We start from the raw sequence: 21,862 nt of genomic DNA on the forward strand, positions 1-21,862 counted from the left end.
TGACCCACTGCAGCTCTTTCTTGTGTTTCTAGAAATTGACAATAAGTACAAAGTAAACCCAGATTAGAGGTCCCAGCTCAGCACTAGGGTGAATTATTTCCTTTTTAGGAAGGAACAAATCTTTTTCTAACTTTTGAATTGAGGTTGGACAAGCTGCTACTTGATCTTTCTAATTCAACTGATCATTTCATGTAGTTGTATTTTTCTTTAGGATTTTTAGAATGGCAATGTGATATTTTTTAAGCTGTTCATTTTGTTTGTTTGTACAGGTCATTATGTGACCCAAAACATTCTGGGAAGCTTTCAAAGGATCAGTTTGCCTTGGCCTTTCACTTAATCAATCAAAAGTTAGTAAAAGGCATTGATCCTCCTCTTATTCTCACCCCTGAGATGATTCCACCATCAGACAGGACCAGTTTACAAAAGGTGAGACAACTTAGAAGAAAACTCGAAGTGTGTTCATGGAAAGATTCAAGTGCTACATTAGTTGGTGTATTGTATTTGGATAGAACGTTGGGGTCTGCAAACAGGGCGGTATAGTAGTTGTGTTTAATTTGTTCATATAAATATGTTTGCGAGCCGTGTATAACATCTTTAACATTAACTTTAATCCTGCTATTCATTATACATCTGAAAATTGCATTTTCCAGTCCTAAAATTGGAAAAATGTGGTTTTATTTATTTATTTATTTTGTTCCTGATTTGTGAGATTGTACTCTTACAGGGTGAACTATACTCTTATAAATTATACTCATATAGAGTAAGTTTTGTTTTGAAAACAATCTAAGAGATTATAATTGCATAGTATCAATTTTACAACAAAAAAAACCAATAAAGCATTATGTTGAGGATAAATCTGTTTTGGTCTTTTTTGTTTTGGCTTTTTTGGGAAGATTTTTTGGGGGGGCCTTTAGATGACCCTCTCTTGCTGAGTTGACAGCTGACTGTTCATGTCTGAACAGCTAGAAGCAAGTTTTAAGTATTTTCATTTCTTGTCAGCAGTGGGAATATTCAAAAATTGCCTTGTTTTAATAATGTTATGCCTTGATTTGTCTCTCTTCATCTTTCCTGGTACAGTGCACTCACAGACTCTTTAAAGATTGGCAAAGTGTACTGCCTATTTGTCCTTAAAAATAACTACTGTGTGTTTTTGCATTTCTTGTGGACTATACAATCACTTTTGCTGTGATGATTCAAAGGGATTGTGTATAAAAGGAGTTAATAAAATGAAAATTCCTGGGGAATAGTGTTTGGCTCAGCTGCTGAGATACCTGCATCATATTTTAGAATGCCTGGTTTGGATATTGGCCTACTCTGTTTCTCATCCAGCTTCCTGCAGTGCACATCCTGGAAAACAGCAAGTGATGTCTCAAGTACTTGAGTCCTACTGCCTTTGTGGGAAGGCAGCTATGCTAACCACTATACCACCAGTGCTTCTCCTACTGCCTTTGTGGGAGACTATGGGTTGAGTTCAAAGTTCCTGGCTTTGGCCTTCCCTACCCCAGGCCTGTGTGGGCATTTGCAGAATAACCAATGGGTTGAAGAACTGCCCTCTTCAAAATCCCATCTGTGTGCCTTTCAGATAAAGTGAAAATAAATAAATAACAATTTATGGTACAAGTTCATAGAGACTGGGATTTCCTCTCCCAAACTCTCAGATTTTCCCCCACATTACTACAATAGTATAGTCCTTCATAGGAGTCCTGATTCCATCAGTCTGTTATTTGTACCATAAAATTCAAAAATTTAAAATAAAAATTTAACAAAAAAAATTAAGTAAACTGAACAGAATTTATAGCCACTAGCTATACAGAATTACTTGTAGAGTTCTGATCTTTATTATTATTATTGTTTAGTTTGTTTTTTTTTTAATATTAATTCATTAGAGAGCCAAAGAGAACACTTGTTCATTCCCCTAAATGCATACATTGACCAGGGCTGAACCAAAGCCAGGCCAGATTCAGGCACTGGAATGCAGTCCAGGGCTTCCACTTGGGCAGCAGGAGCCCAATTACTTGAGCTATTGTTGGTTCCTCACAGATCTGCATTAGTGCCAAGCTGGAGTCTAGAGGTGAAGCTGAGAACTGAGCCAAGCACTCTGACCCAGGGTGTGCTAACAGCTAGGCTAACCTCCTTGTCCTTATTGACAAAATAAGTGCTCAGTTATCCACTTTGTGAGATTTTTGAGAGGGGAGAGTATGTTGTGATTTTTTTTTTTATTGCTTACTGAAATTGTATTTATACTTTCTGTAACTGCATGTTTAGTTTTGTCTTATTTCACCTATGTAGAGTTCTTCTTATTGTATACATTTTGTAACTTTCTTAGTTTCCCAGCAACACAAATTACAGATATGACAAAAATTTCTAAAGCAAATTCTGTTCGTTCATTGACGTCTATTACTAGTGAACTCTTGAGGTTGCATCTGGAATGCTGCGTGTTTAGTAGATGTCTCTGGTCCATTCTACAGAACATAGACATTATTGTCTATGTCAGATATCAGTATTATTCATTGCAATAAGATTTCATCACTGTAGTTTTATGTATTAACCAAAAATTATAATTTCTAAAATTAAAATTTGCATTTGTCTTATCTTACAAATAATTGCTTTTTAAGAAGTACTGCATTTGTTGTAGCTTTAACTAATCCTTTTTTGAATGTTGCTTTCCTTTCTGTGTTTTTTCTAGTTTGGACTATTTTTTCCATTCTGCAACACTCTGCTTTTCGCCTTTCTTGTACTGTCAGTTTCTTAAATCTGCTCTATCAAGGTTAGACCTGTATTTTATGCTTCTTTTTTAGCATTGTGTTTTTTGGTTTACGAGATGCATTTTAAAACTAGAGGGTTTTTTGTTTTGTTTTGTTTTTAAATGCAGCAAAGTTGGTAAAGAAAAAATATTTAAACAGCATGCTTTTGCCACATGTGACTTGGTCTTGTGTGCTTATTAGCTTACCTTTACTTGGCTCTCTGATCCCCTGGAAATCACCAAGGTGAAAGTTTTATGTAAAGTACAAGATAGAATGAGAAAATATTTTGAAAGAGGAGTAGATGGTCTGTTTTTCTTTGTATGTTCTTCATTTGCTGCATAAAATATATACTATCTTTTGATGCTTCCTAATAGCATGCCCATTTTAAGGTCATCTAGGGTATCACTTTCTAACTAGTTTGAGGTTAAACTTGTCTCACTTTGTCTTCTTTGGTATTTTTAACAGCAAAAGACTCAGATCTGAGTCACTGTTTTTAAGTTACAGTGAGAGAAGAGGTGTGAAAGTCATGCGTTTCTTGGTCTGCTTGCACCTCTGAGAGAAAATTTCTCAGTAGGTGATGTAAGTTACTTTTGATGATAAAAGTGAGACCAAATACTAGTTTTTAATGTCCTTTACCTCTCTAGCTATCTGCCAGGCCTACCTGATAAGTCAGGTTTTGACAGTTATTTTTACTAGCACATTCCTAGTGAATGAGTAGCTTACATTCAGAATTCCACTTTTAAATTTCTAATTTAATCTAGCATTGAAAAGGGTATGAGTATTAGTGGAACATAGTAAAACAGTTAAATGTTTTTGATAAAATCTGTAATTGGGAATAGCATTAACTAAATCTCCATACCTGAGGTTAGGTATTGATAATCACCATAAAGCAGCTCTGTGCTAAAAATACAGTATGGCTTAAAGAAAGGTAGAAAGAATTTTTGCTATTTTTATTGATAATTACCTGCTTAATCAAGTTTTAGGATAATGGCATCATTTACCTAACTAATCTTGATATGCAAGCACACAGGGACAGAGTGTATAATAATCTACATATTCTTAATCATTTTATCTTTAATGGTGGGTTAAACTTTGAACAAATCATTTAATCTGCTTCCTCAGGTGTAAAATGGGCTTAATACTAATATCTACCCTCCCTATATTCTACATTTCAGATTAGTTTTGAAAATTGGGTAATGGGTTTGAAAATGCATACCGAATTGTAAATATTTTTATAAATAGGAAAAAAATGAGACATTCTGAGCTTTTAGTTTTCTGTAAAATATATTAAATTCACAACAGTATAAGTATTAATACTACTAAGTTTTCTTTTTAAATATTTCTTTATTTGAAAGGCAGATTTTACAGAGAAGGAAAAACAGAAAAAGGGTCTTCTACCTGCTAGTTTGCCTCCTAAATGGCTGCAATGGCCAGAGCTAAGTCCTATCTGGAGCTGGTAGCCACAGGCTTCTTTCTGGTCTCCCATGAGGGTGCAGAAGCCCAGGGACCTGGCCCATCCTTTGCTGTTTTCCCAGGCCATAAGCAGAAAGCTAGATCAAAAGTGGAGCAGTACCCATATTGGATGCCTGCCCTAGCAGGTAGAGACCATGCTAGTCCCAAGTTTTATGTTGTAATTAGGTCATCAGCATTTCTTAGGTATTAGTGTGTTCAGACTTCACTCAGTTTTAACATTTCCAAAAGGTGATTGCTACATTATTTTTTATTGTGTATAGGTTAAATGTTTGACGGCACAATGACCCTTTTTCCCTGACTCCAGCCAACTGTGTAGTACATTAATGATGGCTCACAAAGGAAAGTGAACCAGGGGGAATGTAACTCACATTCTGTTGAGGACTTAATTATAACAATAGCACATACTTATAAAATAACATGCTTATAAAATTATTTCTTATACATCATTTCATTTAATTTGTAAAGTGGGAAGTGTGGAAGTTGTTTTCCTGTTTTACAGCTGGAGATCTTGTAGCTAGCAAACAGTCACACCAGAATAAACTTAGAATTTCTAACTACAGTTACCAGAGACCAAAATTAGCACCTTTGTTATTGAAAGAAACCCATATTTAAAGGAAATTGTATGTGAATAGCTTCATACATGGTGATAGTAATGTTTACAATGCAATATGCCTGAACAGATGGTTTTACCCTAAGTAGACACTTAAATTGTTTAACAAAAGTAAATATTTGTTGAATGAAACCAACCAATGTCATAATTTTAAGATTCAACAAAAATTTGTGAATTTATCCTGTGCCAGATGATACAAATGCAAATAAATCACTATCCATCTCCCCAGAAAATTCATAGCTTATTTAAAATACTGCTTTGTAAACCTGATATCTGTTTTGCTATGTTCTAGAAGGTTAAGATCAAGTGAGAAAGATATTGGGACCTGAAATAGGGGGTGATAATGTATATTCTACAATAACAACTTTTAGAGGATTTAAAACATAAGTCTTAGTATATAACTAAATATATATAATACATATAGTTGTACTAGACAGTTCTGTTTTAACATTGCAATAAACTATGCAATAGTTATATCCTTAGAGTTTGACATTTTAAATTATTTGTTATATTAATATAATTTATAGTAATAATGTGTACTTGTCAACTTTTTGTTTTTAGAATATCATAGGATCAAGTCCTGTTGCAGATTTCTCTGCTATTGAGGAACTAGATACCCTTGTCAATGAAATAGTTGACCTACAGAGGTATGTAAATAAAACTGCTAGCTACATGTAGGTACTTCATAATGTGTGCATGCATGTACCTCTCTGTTTCTAATGTGTATCTTGGCAATTATTTCTTTAGTCAAACGCTATATGTCTACTTGAATCAGTATACTTCATTTTATCAGATATTAAGGTAACCTTTAATTGCAGGGTATGTTATTTTATGTACTACTGAAGAAAAATCACTGCCAAATAAACAATGATAAATGTTAACTGAAAGATATTTGATTTCAGATACTGTGAATGTATACATTAGAATAAATTAAATATAGTTTTTCCTCAACTTTTTTTTAAGATTTATTTATTTCATAGGCAGAGTGGCAGAGAAAGAAAGATAGCTATGTTCTGACTACTGCTTGGCTTCCCAGGTGATTATAACAGCTGAGGTAGGACTTGGCTGAACCGAGGAGCTGGAAATTCCACCCAGGTCTCCCATGTGGATAGCAGGGTCCCAGTACCTGCCGTCTTTTGCTACTTTCCCAGGTATTTTAGCAGGGAGCTGGATCATAACAGAACAGCCAGAATTTGAAACCAGTACTATACTATGGGACACTGACATCACACAGAGCAACTTAATCCACTGCTCCACAGCACTGGCCCATAGGTGAGATCTTCAGTTTAGACTTCATCATCTCTTAACTCTAGTAAGGTCACAATAAATGCATCTACCCATGTCAAAATTATGAGTATTAACATTCACTTTGTGGGCCCGCATTGTGGCAGTTAGTCTTGTAATTGATACCACTTCTAATCCAGCTCCTTGCCGTTGGCTTAGCAGAAAGAGCAGAAGATAATCCTGAGTGTTTGGATTCCTACCACCCACATGGGATACCCAGCTTGGCTCTGCCCTCACCATAGCAGCCACCTGGGGCCAGAACCACTTGATGAAAGATCTCTGTCTCTCCTACTCTTTCTTTAACTCTGAAATAAATTTTAAAAAAATTTTTTAATTCACTTTAGTAAGTAGTTGTATTAGATCACCACCACCAATTCTTCAAGGTAATACACTGTAAACCTTGGTTTTCAGTATTATAACAGTTTTTTTTCTGTGCAAATTACCGCTCTTCAGCCATTTTTAAATCTTACTAAATTTGTTTTCTGAAAAAAGCTTAACCGCTTTGTTGGTTTTGAGATGAAACGAATTTTAATCCAAGAAGCAATCCTGCAAATGAGCAGCATTTAAAACGTGAATTGTAAAGAGTGTGGCCCTTGGGCCCGGCGCGGTGGCGCAAGTGGTTAAGGTTCTAATCCCGGCAGCCCCGCTTCCCATCCAGCTCCCTGCCTGTGGCCTAGGAAAGCAGTTGAGGACAGCGCAAAGCTTTGGGACTCTGAACTGGCGCATGGGAGACCCGGAAGAGGTTCCTGGCTTCGGATCGGCATAGCATCGGCCATTGCGCTCACTTGGGGAGTGAATCATTGGGCGGAAGATCTTCCTCTCTGTCTCTCCTCTCTGTATATCTGCCTTTCCGATAAAAATAAAAAATAAATCTTTAAAAAAAAGGAACTAGAAAAAAAAAAGAGTGTGGCCCTTAAAAATATTCATTTCCCTCCCTTGATAAGTTGTATTTATTAGTGTAAAAATTACAAAAACACAGGCCCAGTGCAATAGTGTAGTGGTTAAAGTCCTCTCCTTGCATGCCCAGGGTCTCATATGGGTGCCAGTTCTAATCCCAACAGCTCCACTTCACATCTAGCTCCCTGCTTCTGGCCTGGGAAAGCGGTTGAGAACAGCCCAGGGCCTTGGGGCCCTGCACCCGTGTGGGAGACCCAGAAGAGGATCTGAATCCTGGCTTTGGATCAGCACAGCACCGGCCGTTGCGGCTGCTTGGGGAGTGAATAATCAGATGAAAGATTTTCCTCTCTGTCTCTTCTCCTTTCTGTATATCTGACTTTCCAATAAAATAAAATCAAATAAATCTTTAAACAAACAAACAAAAACTACAAAAACACAGAAAAACCACTGGAAAACTAAAAGCTGCATATTAACATGGGAAATTTTTTAAAAAAGATTTATTTATTTATTGGAAAGTCAGATATACAGAGAGGAGGAGAGACAGAGAGGAAGATTTTCCATCCGATGATTCGCTCACCAACTGAACGCAGCAGCCCGATGCTGTGCCGATCCGAAGCCAGGATCAAGGAACTTCCTCCGTGTCTTCCACACGGGTGTAGAGTCCCATGGCTTTGGGCCGTCCTTGACTGCTTTCCCAGGCCACAAGCATGGAGCTGGATGGGAAGTGGAGCCACAGTGATTAGAACCACCGCCCATATGGGATACTGGTGCAGTCAAGGCAAGGACTTTAGCTGCTAGGACACCTTGCCGGGCCCTAACATGGGAATTATTGGAGTAAACATATTATTTGCTATTAGAGAACAAGATATTGTTTCAGTCTATCTGACCAAATAATTTCTAAGGGAAAGATCAGTTTTTAAAATTTTTTTTACATTTTATTATTATTGTTATTATTGTTTTATGATATAGTTCTGTATTCCCTTATGCCCTCCACAATTTCGTCTCCCCCACCTAGTTCCTCTATATCATTACTAACATAGAGTTCTTCATACACAGTCATATGTCCATCATTGTGGGCATGGACAATGGCAGAGAGTCCAGCATCCTATTGTCAAGAAATAGTGAACAGTTTCATTCTGAGTCCATCTTTGTCTGGAAGTAGAAATGCATACTGCATTGTATCCTCACATCTGGATGTTACTCTCATTTCATAGCTACTGTACATTCCCTTAAATGAAAAGTCATAATACAAAGTCAACAATAGAAAGAAAAATAGAAATTTACAATGCCATGAAGTTAAATGACATGTTACTAGATATGACAGTCTCCATTATACACAGCTACTATACATCCCCTTAAATGAAAAACCACAAAACAAAATCAACATCAGGGAGAAAAAAGAAATTAACAACATTATGAAGTTCAATAGCATGTGTAGCTGAAGAAATGAAAATCAAGAACCTTCTTGCAGAAAATGATGCTACTGTATGATCTGTGAGTCACTGAAGAATTTAATCAGAAGAAGGTGCTTTGAAGAGATGAAACTAACAGAAAACAACAAGACCCATGCGATATAGTTTCTGCTGACTTTTGTTGGTGAAATGTGTCTCTTCAAAACAATAAATAGATAGGTTTTGTTTTTAAATCCAGTCTGCTAATCTATGCCATTTGATTGAGCTTAAGCCATTTACATTCAGAGTTTAATATGTATGGGTGGTACTTTGGTTCAATCATTTTAGGAATGGGTTGTTCATTGGTTTAGTCTTACGTTGTCATTTTACTGGGATGTTCTTCTCATTTGCCTTTGGTTTTGGTAGGAGCTATTCCTCTTCTCTGTCAAGAGAACATCTTTTTTTTTTATTTTTTTTTTTAAAGATTTATTTTTATTATTTTTTTTATTGGAAAGGCAGATATACAGAGAGGAGGAGAGACAGAGAGGAAGATCTTCCGTCCGATGATTCACTCCCCAAGTGAGCGCAACGGCTGATACTATGCCGATCTGAAGCCAGGAGCCTCTTCCGGGTCTCCCACGCGGGTGCAGGGTCCCAAAGCTTTGGGCCGTCCTCGACTGCTTTCCCAGGCCACAGGCAGGGAGCTGGAAGGGAAGCGGGGCTGCCGGGATTAGAACCGGCGCCCATATGGGATCCCGGGCGTGCTAGGTGAGGACCTTAACCACTTGCGCCACCGCGCCGGGCCCAAGAGAACATCTTGAAGCATCATTTGTAGGGCAGATTTGAAAGAGGCCAAGTCTTTTAGCTTTTCTGTACTCTGGAAGAATTTTATTTCATTTTCATTTCAATTTCAATTGAATTTCATTTCAATTTTATTTCATTTTCAAAGACAAAAGAAAGCTTTGCTGAATACGTTATCCTAGGCTGACAATTTTTTTCTTTTAGAATCTGGAATATGTCACTCCATTCTCTTGTTGCCTATAGAGTTTCCTGTGAGAGATCTCCTGTGAGTTTAATTGGCATTCCTTTATATGTCAGTAGATTATTTTTTTTCACGTGCACATCTAAGGATCTTTTCCTTATGTTTTGTTGAAGAGAGCTTGAAGATCATGTGTCTTGGTGAACATCACTTTTGATCAAGGCTATTGGGAGTCCTGTGCCCCTCCTGGATCTTGTTTCCCAATTCTTTCCCTATTAGGGAATTTTTCCTTGATTATTTCCTTAAATAGATTTGCAAACTCAGCTTCTCTTTCTGCACCTTCCGGGACTCCCATAACTCTTATATTTGGCCTCTTAATAGTGTCTTTCAATTCTTAAATACTTTTTTTGGTCTGATCCAGCTCTGCTTCCAGCTTTTTGTTTGCTTTCCCCCTGATGACAGGAAATATATTCCAATTCTGAGATTTTTTGTTCTGCTTCCTTCATGCTATTTTGGAGGCTCTCCACTGTACTTTTAATTTGCTCTACTGTGTTCTTAATTTCTGATATATCAGCCTTGATTTGCTTTACTGCTTCCTTAAATTCTTTGAACTCTTGTATGTGCTTCTCATTGTTGATCAGAATCTTTAAAATGAGTTTTATGAATTCTGTGTGCCCCATTTTGTTGATGTCTTCCTCAGTGAACTCTGAGGTTGGCATAGGGTTTTGCTCCTTTGCAGAGGAGTTTTCAGTAATGTTTATTGTGCTTTTGTCTCTTCTTTTGCTCTTGATCATTGTACCTCTGGTTAGCAGAGTCTTTTCCTTGGGGCAGGTTTCTAAGCTTTGTCACCCACAGGTCTACAATGCGATTTTACTTATTGCAGTTGATAACACAACTTTTTGCTTGCAGCCACTTGTGCCACAACCTCCAGCGAGATCCAGGTCTGGGTTCTTATGTCAGATTTCCACCGTGGTCTCCATATCCCCAGCTCCTGGCTCACCACTCGCCACTTCCTGTGATACCGTGCTGATGCTGCACCGTTGTCTCTGCAACCTTTCTCCCACTTCTGGTTGGAGCAGGTCCCAGGATTAGAGAGACACCAGGTGTCCTATCTAGTTAGGTTGTTGGTGGCACTGATCTTGCTGGAACTTGTTGGACGTTAGGTCTGGGTGCCACATGGACCTATTTTGACCAGTACAATGCTACCATCGGTATTATTTTCCTGCAGGACCAGTGCAATGCACGGACCTCAGTGAGTTCTTGCGAGCTCAGCTCATGCACAGTTCACTGTTGTCCCCTGCAGTCCTAAAGTTATTGCCACAGTGTGCAGAAATGGCGCCTGATGCACCACTATTAGAATTCTTGATCTGCTGGCCATCAGGTCTGAGGGCTTCCCAGACCTGTCTTGGGTGGAACCTGGAGAATGCCACATTGCTGCAGTTCACTGAGTCAGAAGTGAGTTCACTCCCAGCTCAGTGTATGCTCAGTCCTTTCCCTTGCCTTTGCCTCCTTATGCAAAATGGCACCCAATTCAACTCTAGGGGGCTGACTCGGCTGTGAAATCCACCCTATTCTCGCACTGCCTGTCTGGGATCTGCTGCTCTGTCTCTGCTCCTGGTCAAATCAAACAGACCAGCAGGACGGACAGTTCCTTGTCTGGGTTTACCTCCCAAGCTCCCAGTGAAAGTCCCTTCCTACCTGGTTGCTGGTGGAGTTCCTGCTGCTGGTGGAGTTCAGATCGCTGTTAGCTGAATGCCACTAGAGTATCAGTCACTGCAACACCACACTGCTGTGCCCACTGCTTTCCTGTGTCTGTCAGTCTCCAGGTACCCTTCTGCTGTTGTTCTGTCCTTTCCTATTTCCTGGAATGTGTCCTCTCTGCTTCATCCTGATTAAATGTTTTTCCATCCGTTTAAACGTGTCCTTACCCTATTCTGCCATCTTGATTTTCCCCAATATTAGTTTTTTAGTGCTACTTGTTAAGCCAGCACTTCCAGAGGTGGTGTCCTGTATCATAGTACTAGATCAAGTCCAGCTGACTCTGCCCCTTGCCGAGCTCCCTAACGTGCCTGAAAAAGTAGTGGAAGATGGCACAAGTGTCTAAGTCCTTGCTACCTGCATGAGAGACCCAGATGGAGTTCCTGGCTCCTGACTTCACACTGCCCAGCCATTTGGCCATTCAGGAAATAAAGTGATGAATACAATCTCTGTCTCCCTTTCCCTTCCTCCCTTCCTCTTTTTCCCTCTCCCTTTCAAATTAACTCATTCTTTAATTTTGAAGAGATTAAATTAGTATACATTTTTAACTTAAGGAGAAGAAGTAGTTTTAATATAGTGTTCTCGTCAGATACCTAGTTTCTCTGGCTTAGAGACCTGTGTTTGTTCTTCTAGGTCCCTTGGATTCATTACTTTTTCCACCTCCTTATCCTTCAGGTTGTGCCTTTCTTTTGGCAGTTGAACCTTCCTGATTAATTTACCTCAACCCTCATGCTTTTCAGATCTTATTAAAGATCCTTTGTTACATAGGCTTTATATTTAAAATCATACTTTATTGTTGTAATTGTTTTCTTGAATCTCCCACTCTGCCTCTTTTTCTTGGTTAAGATTTTTATTTTTATTTTTACTTGATATTCATAATTAAAGAAAATGAGAGATAGAGTGATCTTTCATCCACTTGTTTACTCCTCAAATGGTTGCGGTGGCCAGAGCTGGGCATGACTGAAGGCAGAAGTCTTGACCTTCTCCTGAGTCTCCCTGGTGGATGCAGGGACCCAAATAAGGACTTGGGCTATTTTCTGCTGCTTTCCCAGGTCAGCTGGATCAGAAGTAGAGCAGTTAAGACTTGAACCCATATAAGATGCCAGCACCGCAGGTGGAGGATTAGCTTGCTACACCACAGAGCACCCTCCCATCCCACCCACCCATGCTTTTTAAGTGAAGAATTACTTGCCCATCCACTGTGGTATCCCTTAGTGCTTACTTTCACTTGCAGTGAATGAGAAAAGAATTCCTTCAGTTGTTGTTAAAATTTGTCTTCACCTTTCTACCAAATTCTGCCTTCATTTTAGCCTTTCTCTTTTAGTTGCATCACCACAATAGCCTTGTTAGCTCCCTGTTTTAAGGCCTACTGTCTGTCTTGGACCATTCTATTTCCAACCAATATATAAACTATGGATCAAATCCTTCAAGTGACTCTCCATCCTCAGGTGAATCCAGTTCTGTTTCCAGAGCATGGCATAAATACTCTGCCTTCATGATCTTCCCTTGGCATCCTGGTTACTCTTTCATCCTGGCTGCTCCCACCCACACACAGTCTGGTAGAGTCCCCCTCCTCCAGGGCTGACACTATAAAGCTTACTGAGAGGAGCTACTGTGTATGCTCTCTGTACTGTCAGAGTTCCACACAGGTCTCCAAACCACTGTGTCAGCTTTATTATTTTCTCCAGCCACGTGGTGGTTGAGTTTATTATCTCTCACTTCAACCCACCATTGCTTTTACTCTTCTGTAACTCAGATCCTGCTGTTCCACTCTGCCTGGGGCATGCCTTTTAGCCTTCAAAACGCAGCTTACACGTCATCTGTCGGTCTTCCCTTAAAGGCCCAGATTTCATCTTCAGTCTCTGATTCTGGAGACTTTAGTCCTTTATGATAATACATTCTGCAGGGGGTTGTGGTAGTAATTCATACTTCTTTCTGATAAATTTTCTAAGAGTAATACCTATATCTTATTCATCTTAATAGGCCTAAAAATAATGACACACTAAAAATTCAGAACAGATTAGTTGATCGAATGGGAAGATCAAAGTCTGTTAAAAATGTCAGAATATTTCCCAAACTTAATTCTTGTAAAGTTGATGCCTAAAGAGAAGCTCTTGATAAATGTTTAAGTCGGTCAAAAGAGGTATTCTGAACAATTCTTATGTTGAAGGATAATAACATATTAAGAAGTTTTGAATCTTCACAGAAACTTTGAAACCAGTGGGCTAATTTTCCATATTTTATAATTCTAAAGATTTTCTAGTTCTAAAAGTTATTTTAATAATTTTATGTGTAATTTTGGGTATTGCTAAATATATTAATAATATTATAAAATCTTTAGCACCATGTATCTCCAGAACTCTTCTCATCTTATGAAACTGAAGCTCTATTCATTAAGCAGTTATTTGCCATTTTGTCGGCTCCACTGTTCTCTAGCCACACTATCCCACTCTCTGTCTCTGTGGTTTTGATAACTCTTCAGTATCTCATGTAAGTGAAATCACACAGTTTTTGTTTAGTGAATGGCTTATTTCACTTGGCGGAATATGCTCAGGATTCATCCAAGTTGTAGTATATGTCAATTTTTTTTTCTAAGGTTCAGTAGTAATTCTGTTGTACACATGTGCTACATATGGTTATCCATCCATCTTTTGATAGATGCTCGGATTGTTTCTGCCTGTTGGAATAGTGCTGCTGTGAACATAGGTATACAGCCATATCTTTGAGACTGCCTTCAGTAATTTGGGGCAATCATCCAGAAGTGAAATTGCTGGATCATATAGTTTTGACAGAGATGCCCTTTGAGAATGTGAAGAAGGCTGTTAGACCTTGCTTCCTATGGGGGAAAAAACCTAGATACCTCTATGTTTTGTATGTATTTCAGAGGTTCCAGGGACCCAATTTTAAGAACCTTTGCCCTGAAAGTTAAATGCTTCAAATAGAGCTCTTAGAAGTGAAAGAGGCAAAACATAGCAAGATATCCTTTAGTCACTTAGTGTGGTGATGGAATTATGCTGAAGAGGGAGTTAGTGTTTTGTGTTCTGCTAACTTGTTTCCTTCCTATTGCTGTCCTTTTAGCAAGAACATCAGGAAGTAAAAGCCACATCCTGTCATGCCTGTTAGTTATCCTGGCTTGAGGCCAGTAAACAGGATAATTACAATAATAGTTACTGGACATTATGCTACTCCTGCTTTGTATAAATTTCTCTCTGAATTCTTACAACATCCCCAAAGGGGAAGTAGTCTTAGCTAAGCTTGTTCAGAGAAAAATTATTGATTATTCATATTTGCAAAATCTTTCCTGATATGTACCTCAGCTCAAAGAGTGCTCAGTTTCTTTCTGTTGACATACCTGCAGTGCTAAATTTCATTTATTTCTCCAAGTAGATTCTGAATTCTTTGTAATGCCATAGTCTTATTTCTGTCTCTCCCTTTCTCTCTGTAACTCTGCTTTTCAAATAAATAAAAAATAAATCCTTAGAAAAAAATATGTCTAACAGTTCTTGAAACATAGTAAGCAGTCATTACATGTTGATGGTTTTCATCATTGTCATTCTTATCTCCAGCAACAGCTCAGTACTTAGAGGACAAGATTTACTGAATAGTTACTCAGAAAATACTGGCTGAAGGAGTGGAATGAGCTCCCTTCCACTACTTACAGAAAGAGCCAGATTCTATGTTCTGAATACATAGACCTTTACCTCAATCATATGCTGTAACTGATTTTCAAAAATTTTAGAGTACCATTTGATTTTTTAAGAAACATGTTTTTAGATGAACGAGAGACTTCATTACTTACGGCTGTTCTGCTGATCCTGTAGCCATCTGTTACCATTGACACTAGTAGGTCTCCATTGTGACTGCTTTAAGAATGCCACTACTGATTGAATAATTGCAGCTGTGGGCTGGAGTGTGTTTTTGTTCTGTGATAACCAGTCAGGCTAATTAATTTTGAAATAAAGTGAATGGATCACCCTTAAACTATTTTTGAACATACTCCTTTGTTGAAAAGCATCTTTGCTGCATTCTGAATGTGCCCTGTCTAATACACATAAGCCATTAACCGTGCATGGCTAGTTCAAAGTAAGATGTGTTGCTAGTATAAAATGTACTGGATGGGGAAGACCCATGAAAAAACATAAAATTTTCTCTTTTTAAAATTTTAATGTTGAAATACTAATATATTGGATATGTTTAGTAAAATGTATTAAGGCAAATTTTACTGTTGTCATTGTTTAATCTGTAGATTTTAGGCAACTCTAAAATGATAATGTGGCATATGTTGTATTTCTAGTGGACCTGCTGTGGTCTAAATCACCTGTATTTTGACTAAGTTATATTTCATTTGCTTGTATTGCTTTGTGGCTCTGGTAACCTGTTAGGGGTCACTTAAATAGAGTAATGTTTTTGAAGATTACAAAACAAAAAAAAAAGTACAAAGAAATTTCAGCTCCTAGAGGATTTAAGAGTCACATTCGCCACCAAAATTGTCATCCTAACTGTCATCAGTCCAGATGCTTTACTACAGATTCCCAAAAACCCAGTAAGTGCTGCCTTTTGTACCAGTGAATCATGTAATGGTAATAGTAATAACTGCTCACATTTATTTGTTGTGTCCCGGCTGTTATACTAGAGTAGCCAGCCTCTCTGTGTGTTTGGGAGATCTTCAAACAGTTCATGGAAAATGTACACTCAAAAAAACTGTACATGGATTTAGCAAAAAATTGCACCAAAAGAAACTTACGCTTAATTCTACTCTTTGATGAACTTTTTCTTTTTTAAATTTTTTTATATTTATCTTTTTTATTGTAACATTTATACAAATTGACAGAAATAAAGTACCTTCTTAAGGAATACTTCCAAAGACATATATGTATGCACATTGTTCCCTCTTCCTAGTCTTAAAAAAAAGTGTTGAATATATTCAGCTGTCATTAGCCCTGATTGATAAATGAAGAAATTAAATAAAAGAGTTTGGACAGAGTTCTAAGAGTAAATATGCACTCAAGAGGCCCATGTTGTCTGGCAGCTGGTTTGCCTTTTTCTTTAGGACTACATACACATAAAGGTTTCGCTATTTATAATCAAATGTCAATTCCTAAATTGGAAATATTCATATGTATTTGTTTTTGTAAATGATACTGTATTATAGTTTTATTTATTTATTATTAATTTAAAATTGTTTTAATTATTTCAAAGGCAGAGTCTGTCTTCCATCTGCTGACACACTCTGCAGCTGGGGCTGGATCAGGCAAGAAGCAGGAGCCCAGCAATTTCTTTGGGTTTCCCATTTGAGTACAGAGGCTCAAGAACTTGGCCCATTTTCCAGTGCTTTCCTAGCCACACTCGCAGAAGTGGAGCTGCCAGGTCTCAGACTAGTGCCCAAATGGGATGCTGGCATGACAGATGGCAACTTTTCTCCCTATGCCATAGCGCCAGCCCTTCTACGTTCCCTCTTGTGGGACATTCAGCAATTGAATAGTGCAAAGCAGTGATGAAACAGGAAAAAAAAAATTAGAGGTAGACATTTGGTGCACCCTAAGCCAGAGTACGTGATTTAAATCTTTAATATCCTGCTTTGGATCTAGCTTCCTGCTAATGGACACCTTGGGAGGCAGGAGATAATGACTCAAGTGCTTGAACTGCTGCTACCCGTGTGGAGAACACTGATGGAGTTCCATGTCCCTGGATTCAGCCCTCACTGTCTTTCCACCTTTAAAATAAAATGAAGATTAATTTTTAAAAGTTTATAATTTACAGAAACATCTGGTAAATTACTTCAGCTAGAACTGAAGTAGTTTCTGTCTGAAGAGCCATGTGGAGTGTGGGCTGTTCCATTAACTTTTTTAAGATTTATTATTATTATTATTATTATTATTATTATTATTATTATTATTATTTTGGAAAGGCAGATATACAGAGAGAGGAAGATCTTCTGTCCGATGATTCACTGCCTAAGTGAGCGCAACTGCTGATACTATGCCGATCTGAAGCCAGGAGCCTCTTCCGGGTCTCCCACGCGGGTGCAGGGTCCCAAAGCCTTGGGCCGTCCTTGACTGCTTTCCCGGGCCACAGGCAGGGAGCTGGATGGGAAGTGGGGCTGCCGGGATAGAACCGGCGCCCATATGGGATCCTGGGCGTGCAAGGCGAGGACCTTAACCACTTGTGCCACTGCGCCGGGCCCTGTTCCATTAACTTTTTAAAGTCTCAGTATGATAAGTTAGGCTTGTTATCACTGGTTATAGTAAGTTAGGCTTTTTATCACCATCAGCCCTGGTTCATGAGAAAGTAAAATCTTACTTACATGTTCATTTTTCTTTAAAAAAAAAAAAAACTTTTTGTTTCTTTCTATTTTGTCTGCTGGATTAAGTAGAATAACTGCAATATTTTAGATTTGCAAAGTAAGCTTTTATTTCTCCTTTGAAAAATGAATTAAAAAAAAAAAGAAAAATGAATTAAGGGCAGAATTGCAGGGGCAGAGATTGTAGTACAACAGGTTAGTTAGGTTTTGGCTTCTCATGCTTGGCATCACATATGGAGTCCCTTCTCGATTTCCAATCCACTTTCCTGATCATATGTACCCTGGGAAGCCTCCAATGTTGGCCCAAGTCCTTAGGTCCGAGGTGGTAGACCTAAGTCAAATTCCTGGTGCCTGACTTTGTGGAGTGAACCAATAGATAGAAGCTTGTGATTTATTTCTCTCCATTTCCCACTGCCGTTTGTTAACTGCTTTACAGATAAATAAAAATAAAATTTTAAAAAGAAAAATCAGCCATCTAATTTTGGGTCCTACCAGTAATGGGTAGTACTTTGGTCATTTAATCACATCTCAAAGTTGTTGTTGTTGTTTTCTAATTGTAGTTAGTCACTTTTTTCAGCAATTTATGCCCATAAGTATATTCTCTAACTTATTTTTCTAAAGTAAAACTCATTAAAACAGCCAGTTTTTAGAACCAAGAAAGTTTAGTCATTCCCGTGGAACTCTATGGATCTATTTATCTGGAAAGCTTTATAATTAATGTCTATTTGTTTTCCTGGATAACAATTATTAGGGCCCTAACTTTAATCTTTCTTGTGTAGTAGATATTCAGTATTGTTTATGTCATTGGAATAGTTAGAGATAATATTATTAATACAACTTGCAGTGAAATTGGAAAGAAGATAAAAGTCATAGTCTTTTGAGGCTGGCACAGTGGCATATGAGCCAATCCTCCATCTGCAGTGCTGACAGCAGAGATAGGTGCTGATTTGTGTTCCAGTTGCTTCTCTTAATGATCCAGCTCCCTGCTTATGACTTAGAAAAGCAGGGGAGGATGGCCTAAGCCCTTGGGTCCCTGCACCCATGTGGGAGACTCAGAAGTTCCTGACTCCTGGTTTTGGATTGGCTGAGCTCTGGCCATTGCAGCCACTTGGGGAAGAATGTATTCTTTCACTCTTCTCTCTGTAAATCTGCCTTTTATATAAAAATGAATAAATCTTTTTTTTAATCACCTTTTTTTTCTCACACTTAATATTTTTATCAATTTACCATGAATTCTAGGAAGTAAGGCCCTTTAACCTTTAGACTGGTTTAAATTAAAAGCCAGGGCTTTCTCATCACTTGTCTGTAGTTGTTAGTCTCAAATCTAGCACAAGGTTCCTGACAGTTTTCAAGATAAGCAGAGTCAGGGTGTTCTGTGCCTTTTAGTTGTTGTCATCGGCTGTCTTAAGTAAGAGTCTCTGCTTCCCTGCAAGCCAGAGAGAGAGCAGAGTTGGGCTGCTTGGTCATGCCATACAGAGATGCTGTTTTCACCATTCTGAGTACACTGAGTGCATTGATGTTATGCTGCAGCCATCACCACTGTCACTGTGTGCAGAACTTTTTATCATCTCGCATTCAACAGTCTAATTGGAATTGATATCAGTTTACTTTTGCCACATGCAAAGCTGCTCCTATGTAGCTCTGTCTTCCCATTACTGATGCCACAAAACAAGTTTTTCTAGGACTGGCGGACATTCATTTGCATAGCAGATTTTGTCCCACATGTCAAATTGTATTTTTTTCTCATCAATTGTAACTATAATGTGATACTGACACAAAAAGAACATATTCAATGTAGTGCGTAGATAAATGTTAAGAATACTCCCCTATTCCTTCCCTTCTTTCTCTTTCTTAATTTTTAAGATTAATGTATTTTTAATTTTCATTATACTCAAAAGCTTAATACTATACCAGAAAAAAAGTAAAAAGACCATAATTCAGTAAAAATATAAGTAAGGATTATAAACAATAATCAGATGATGTCATAAATTTCATCCTTATTCAGTGTGTATCCACTTAACATAGGTTTATTTGTTTTAATTTGAAAGGAAGTACAACAGAAAGAGGTAGGATGAAAGGGAAAGAGAGATCTTCATTCTACTGGGGTTCATTCCCTAAATGACCACAGCAGTCAGGGCTGGGCCAGACTGAAGCTAGGAGTGAGGAACTCCATCCTAATCTGCCACGTGGGTGACAAAGGCCCAGGTACTTGGGTCTTCTTCCCTTGTCCTCACAGGTGTATTAACAGGAAGCAATGTCAGAAGCAGAGCGGCTGGGACTCAGAACCCCCACGTCAGATGCTGGTGCTGTAAATGCACTGTTACAGGGTGCGAGCGAGATCACACCAGACATGTCTAAGGTTTATTAAGGAGTCTTTATTAACCAAGCTTGGTGATAATAGAGCACAAGGGCAAATCACAAATCCATACGGCAATCCAACCAAACATTATCTCAAAAGGAACAAATGGTCATTATCCTTAAGTCCATCCATTAAGCTGAAGACCTGTGTCCCAGCTTCCCCAACAATATGAGCTATCCTAAGAGACGTGAAATGAATAACCTGGACACACTTACAAAGCTGAAGACATTCATCTTTCCCTGGCTCTCTGCCCACATTCCGCTACTGCTAGGCCTCACCTCTCCTGGAACTCCCAAGAGCACACAAACCAGAAACATTATTATATCCATTGTCCCAATTAAGCAGTACACAGGGTCCATGCTTAAGGGATTACCTGTCCTGGGTCTGCCAAAAGTTGAGGTACCAGAGTGACAGAAGCACCTGGCCAGAAAGAGAGCAAGAGCCCCCGCTTCATGGGCTTTTTAAAGGGGCTTGTGGGGGGAGTAGTTACACAACAATGCAATACTGTCCCCTATCAGTTGATAGGTGAGTCACAGGTGGGCAGGAGTGAGTATCTAAAGGGCTGAGGAGTTGATTAGGGCTTCTTTGGGATGGGCAGGAACAGGTACTGGGCTGGTAGCTAAAAATACCTAGACTAATTGGACTTATCTGCATCCAATATCCTGGCTAAATTAGGACATGGGGGAGTGGTTGAGGATGGAATTATCAGGACAGAGGGTAGGGGACACAGCCAAATTTCATTTGCCCACTGTCAGATGGGTGCTGGCTATCACTGGCTGCACTCCATAACAGCAGGCTTAACATGTTGTGCTGCAGCACTAGCAGCCAATAGAGATTTATACTTATTTCCATGTATTTTTTTAAATCTTGTAGAAAATACAGATAGAATTACAAGCCAAAAATATAGTAATAATGGGTTTTTTGCTTGCCTATGCATTGACCTTTATTGAAGGTCTTCATTTTATCTTCTTAAGGCTTCAAGTTACTAAATTTTGAGATTTATTTTATTTATTTATTTGTTTTAGAATGTCAGATTAGTTAAGGAGAGACAGAGAAAGATTTTGCATCTGCTGGTTCACTCCTAGCTAGAGCTGAGCTGATCCAAAGCCAGCAGCTTCTTCTGGGTCTGCCATGTGGGAGCAGGATCCCAAGACTTTGGCCCGCCCTCTGCTGCTTTACTATAAGCAAGGAGCTGAATGGGAAATGGAGCATCCGGGACATGAACTGGCATCCATATGGGATCCGAGTGCATACAAGGCAAAGATTTAGCTACTAGGCTATTGTCCAGGCCCTTGTGTTGCTTTTAAGTATCTTTTCATTTCAAACTAAAGCATTCCTTTAGCACTTTTTTTTTGATAGAGAAAGTCTAGTAATAATGAATTCCGCTTTTATTTGGGAATATTTTAATTACTTTTATTTTTGAAGGACAGTTTTTCTAGGTATAGAATTCTAATATGACAGCTTTTTTCTTTCAGCTTATACTTATTGGAATGTTCTAGATTGTAGATAAGGGACTTCTATTAAACCTGGGAAGTTTTCCTCTTAGCTTACTGCTTGTTGATATCTTCTGTTCTTTGTTATATAAGCTCTCCCTTATTCGCAGTGCCATTTTCCTACCTAATAATTATTTTTTTTTCACTCAAGGCTTAGCTGAATTCTCACCCCCTTGCAAGAGTCTTCTGACTAGTTTCTGTTGGTGAAAGTATGCTAATCATTTGTAGAGCTGATTTGGTGATTAATCACCCAACCTTTACTGGTAACAAGGAAGTCTTTCCTGACCCAGTATGCTGTCTCGTAGTGATATCTATATTCCCCTCCACCCCTCACCCCAAGCATGTGAGTATATACACTGAATCAAGAGCTTCTCAATGGCAAGCATCTATTTCACTGTCGTATATATCCCTAAAGTATATCAGTGATAGAGAATGTAATATATTTCAATATAGTTGTTAAAACAGGAAATAGGCCTTAAAGTTGCATAGAAATATGTTCACGTCTTTTTAAGCTTTTTTATTCTTTATAATAATCCTTCATTTATAATGTAACAAAACTATTCCATTTATAGT

The 21,862-nt window shown here is 38.4% G+C and overlaps 1 protein-coding gene across 2 annotated transcripts in view; it reads left to right on the top strand.

The window, feature by feature from the left end:
- Positions 1-21,862, top strand: part of EPS15 (epidermal growth factor receptor pathway substrate 15) — a 139,515-nt gene that overhangs the window by 62,822 nt on the left and 54,831 nt on the right. For both annotated transcript variants that reach the window (XM_040978559.1, XM_040978560.1), the window contains exons 11-12: positions 270-426; positions 5,389-5,474. In XM_040978559.1, coding sequence (XP_040834493.1) covers positions 270-426; positions 5,389-5,474 — 243 coding nt within the window. The remainder of the gene's footprint in view (positions 1-269; positions 427-5,388; positions 5,475-21,862) is intronic.

This window comes from Ochotona curzoniae, unplaced genomic scaffold (assembly GCF_017591425.1).
Source record: "Ochotona curzoniae isolate NIBS_2020 unplaced genomic scaffold, NIBS_Ocur_1.0 contig_291, whole genome shotgun sequence".
In the NCBI taxonomy this organism is placed as follows: domain Eukaryota; kingdom Metazoa; phylum Chordata; class Mammalia; order Lagomorpha; family Ochotonidae; genus Ochotona; species Ochotona curzoniae.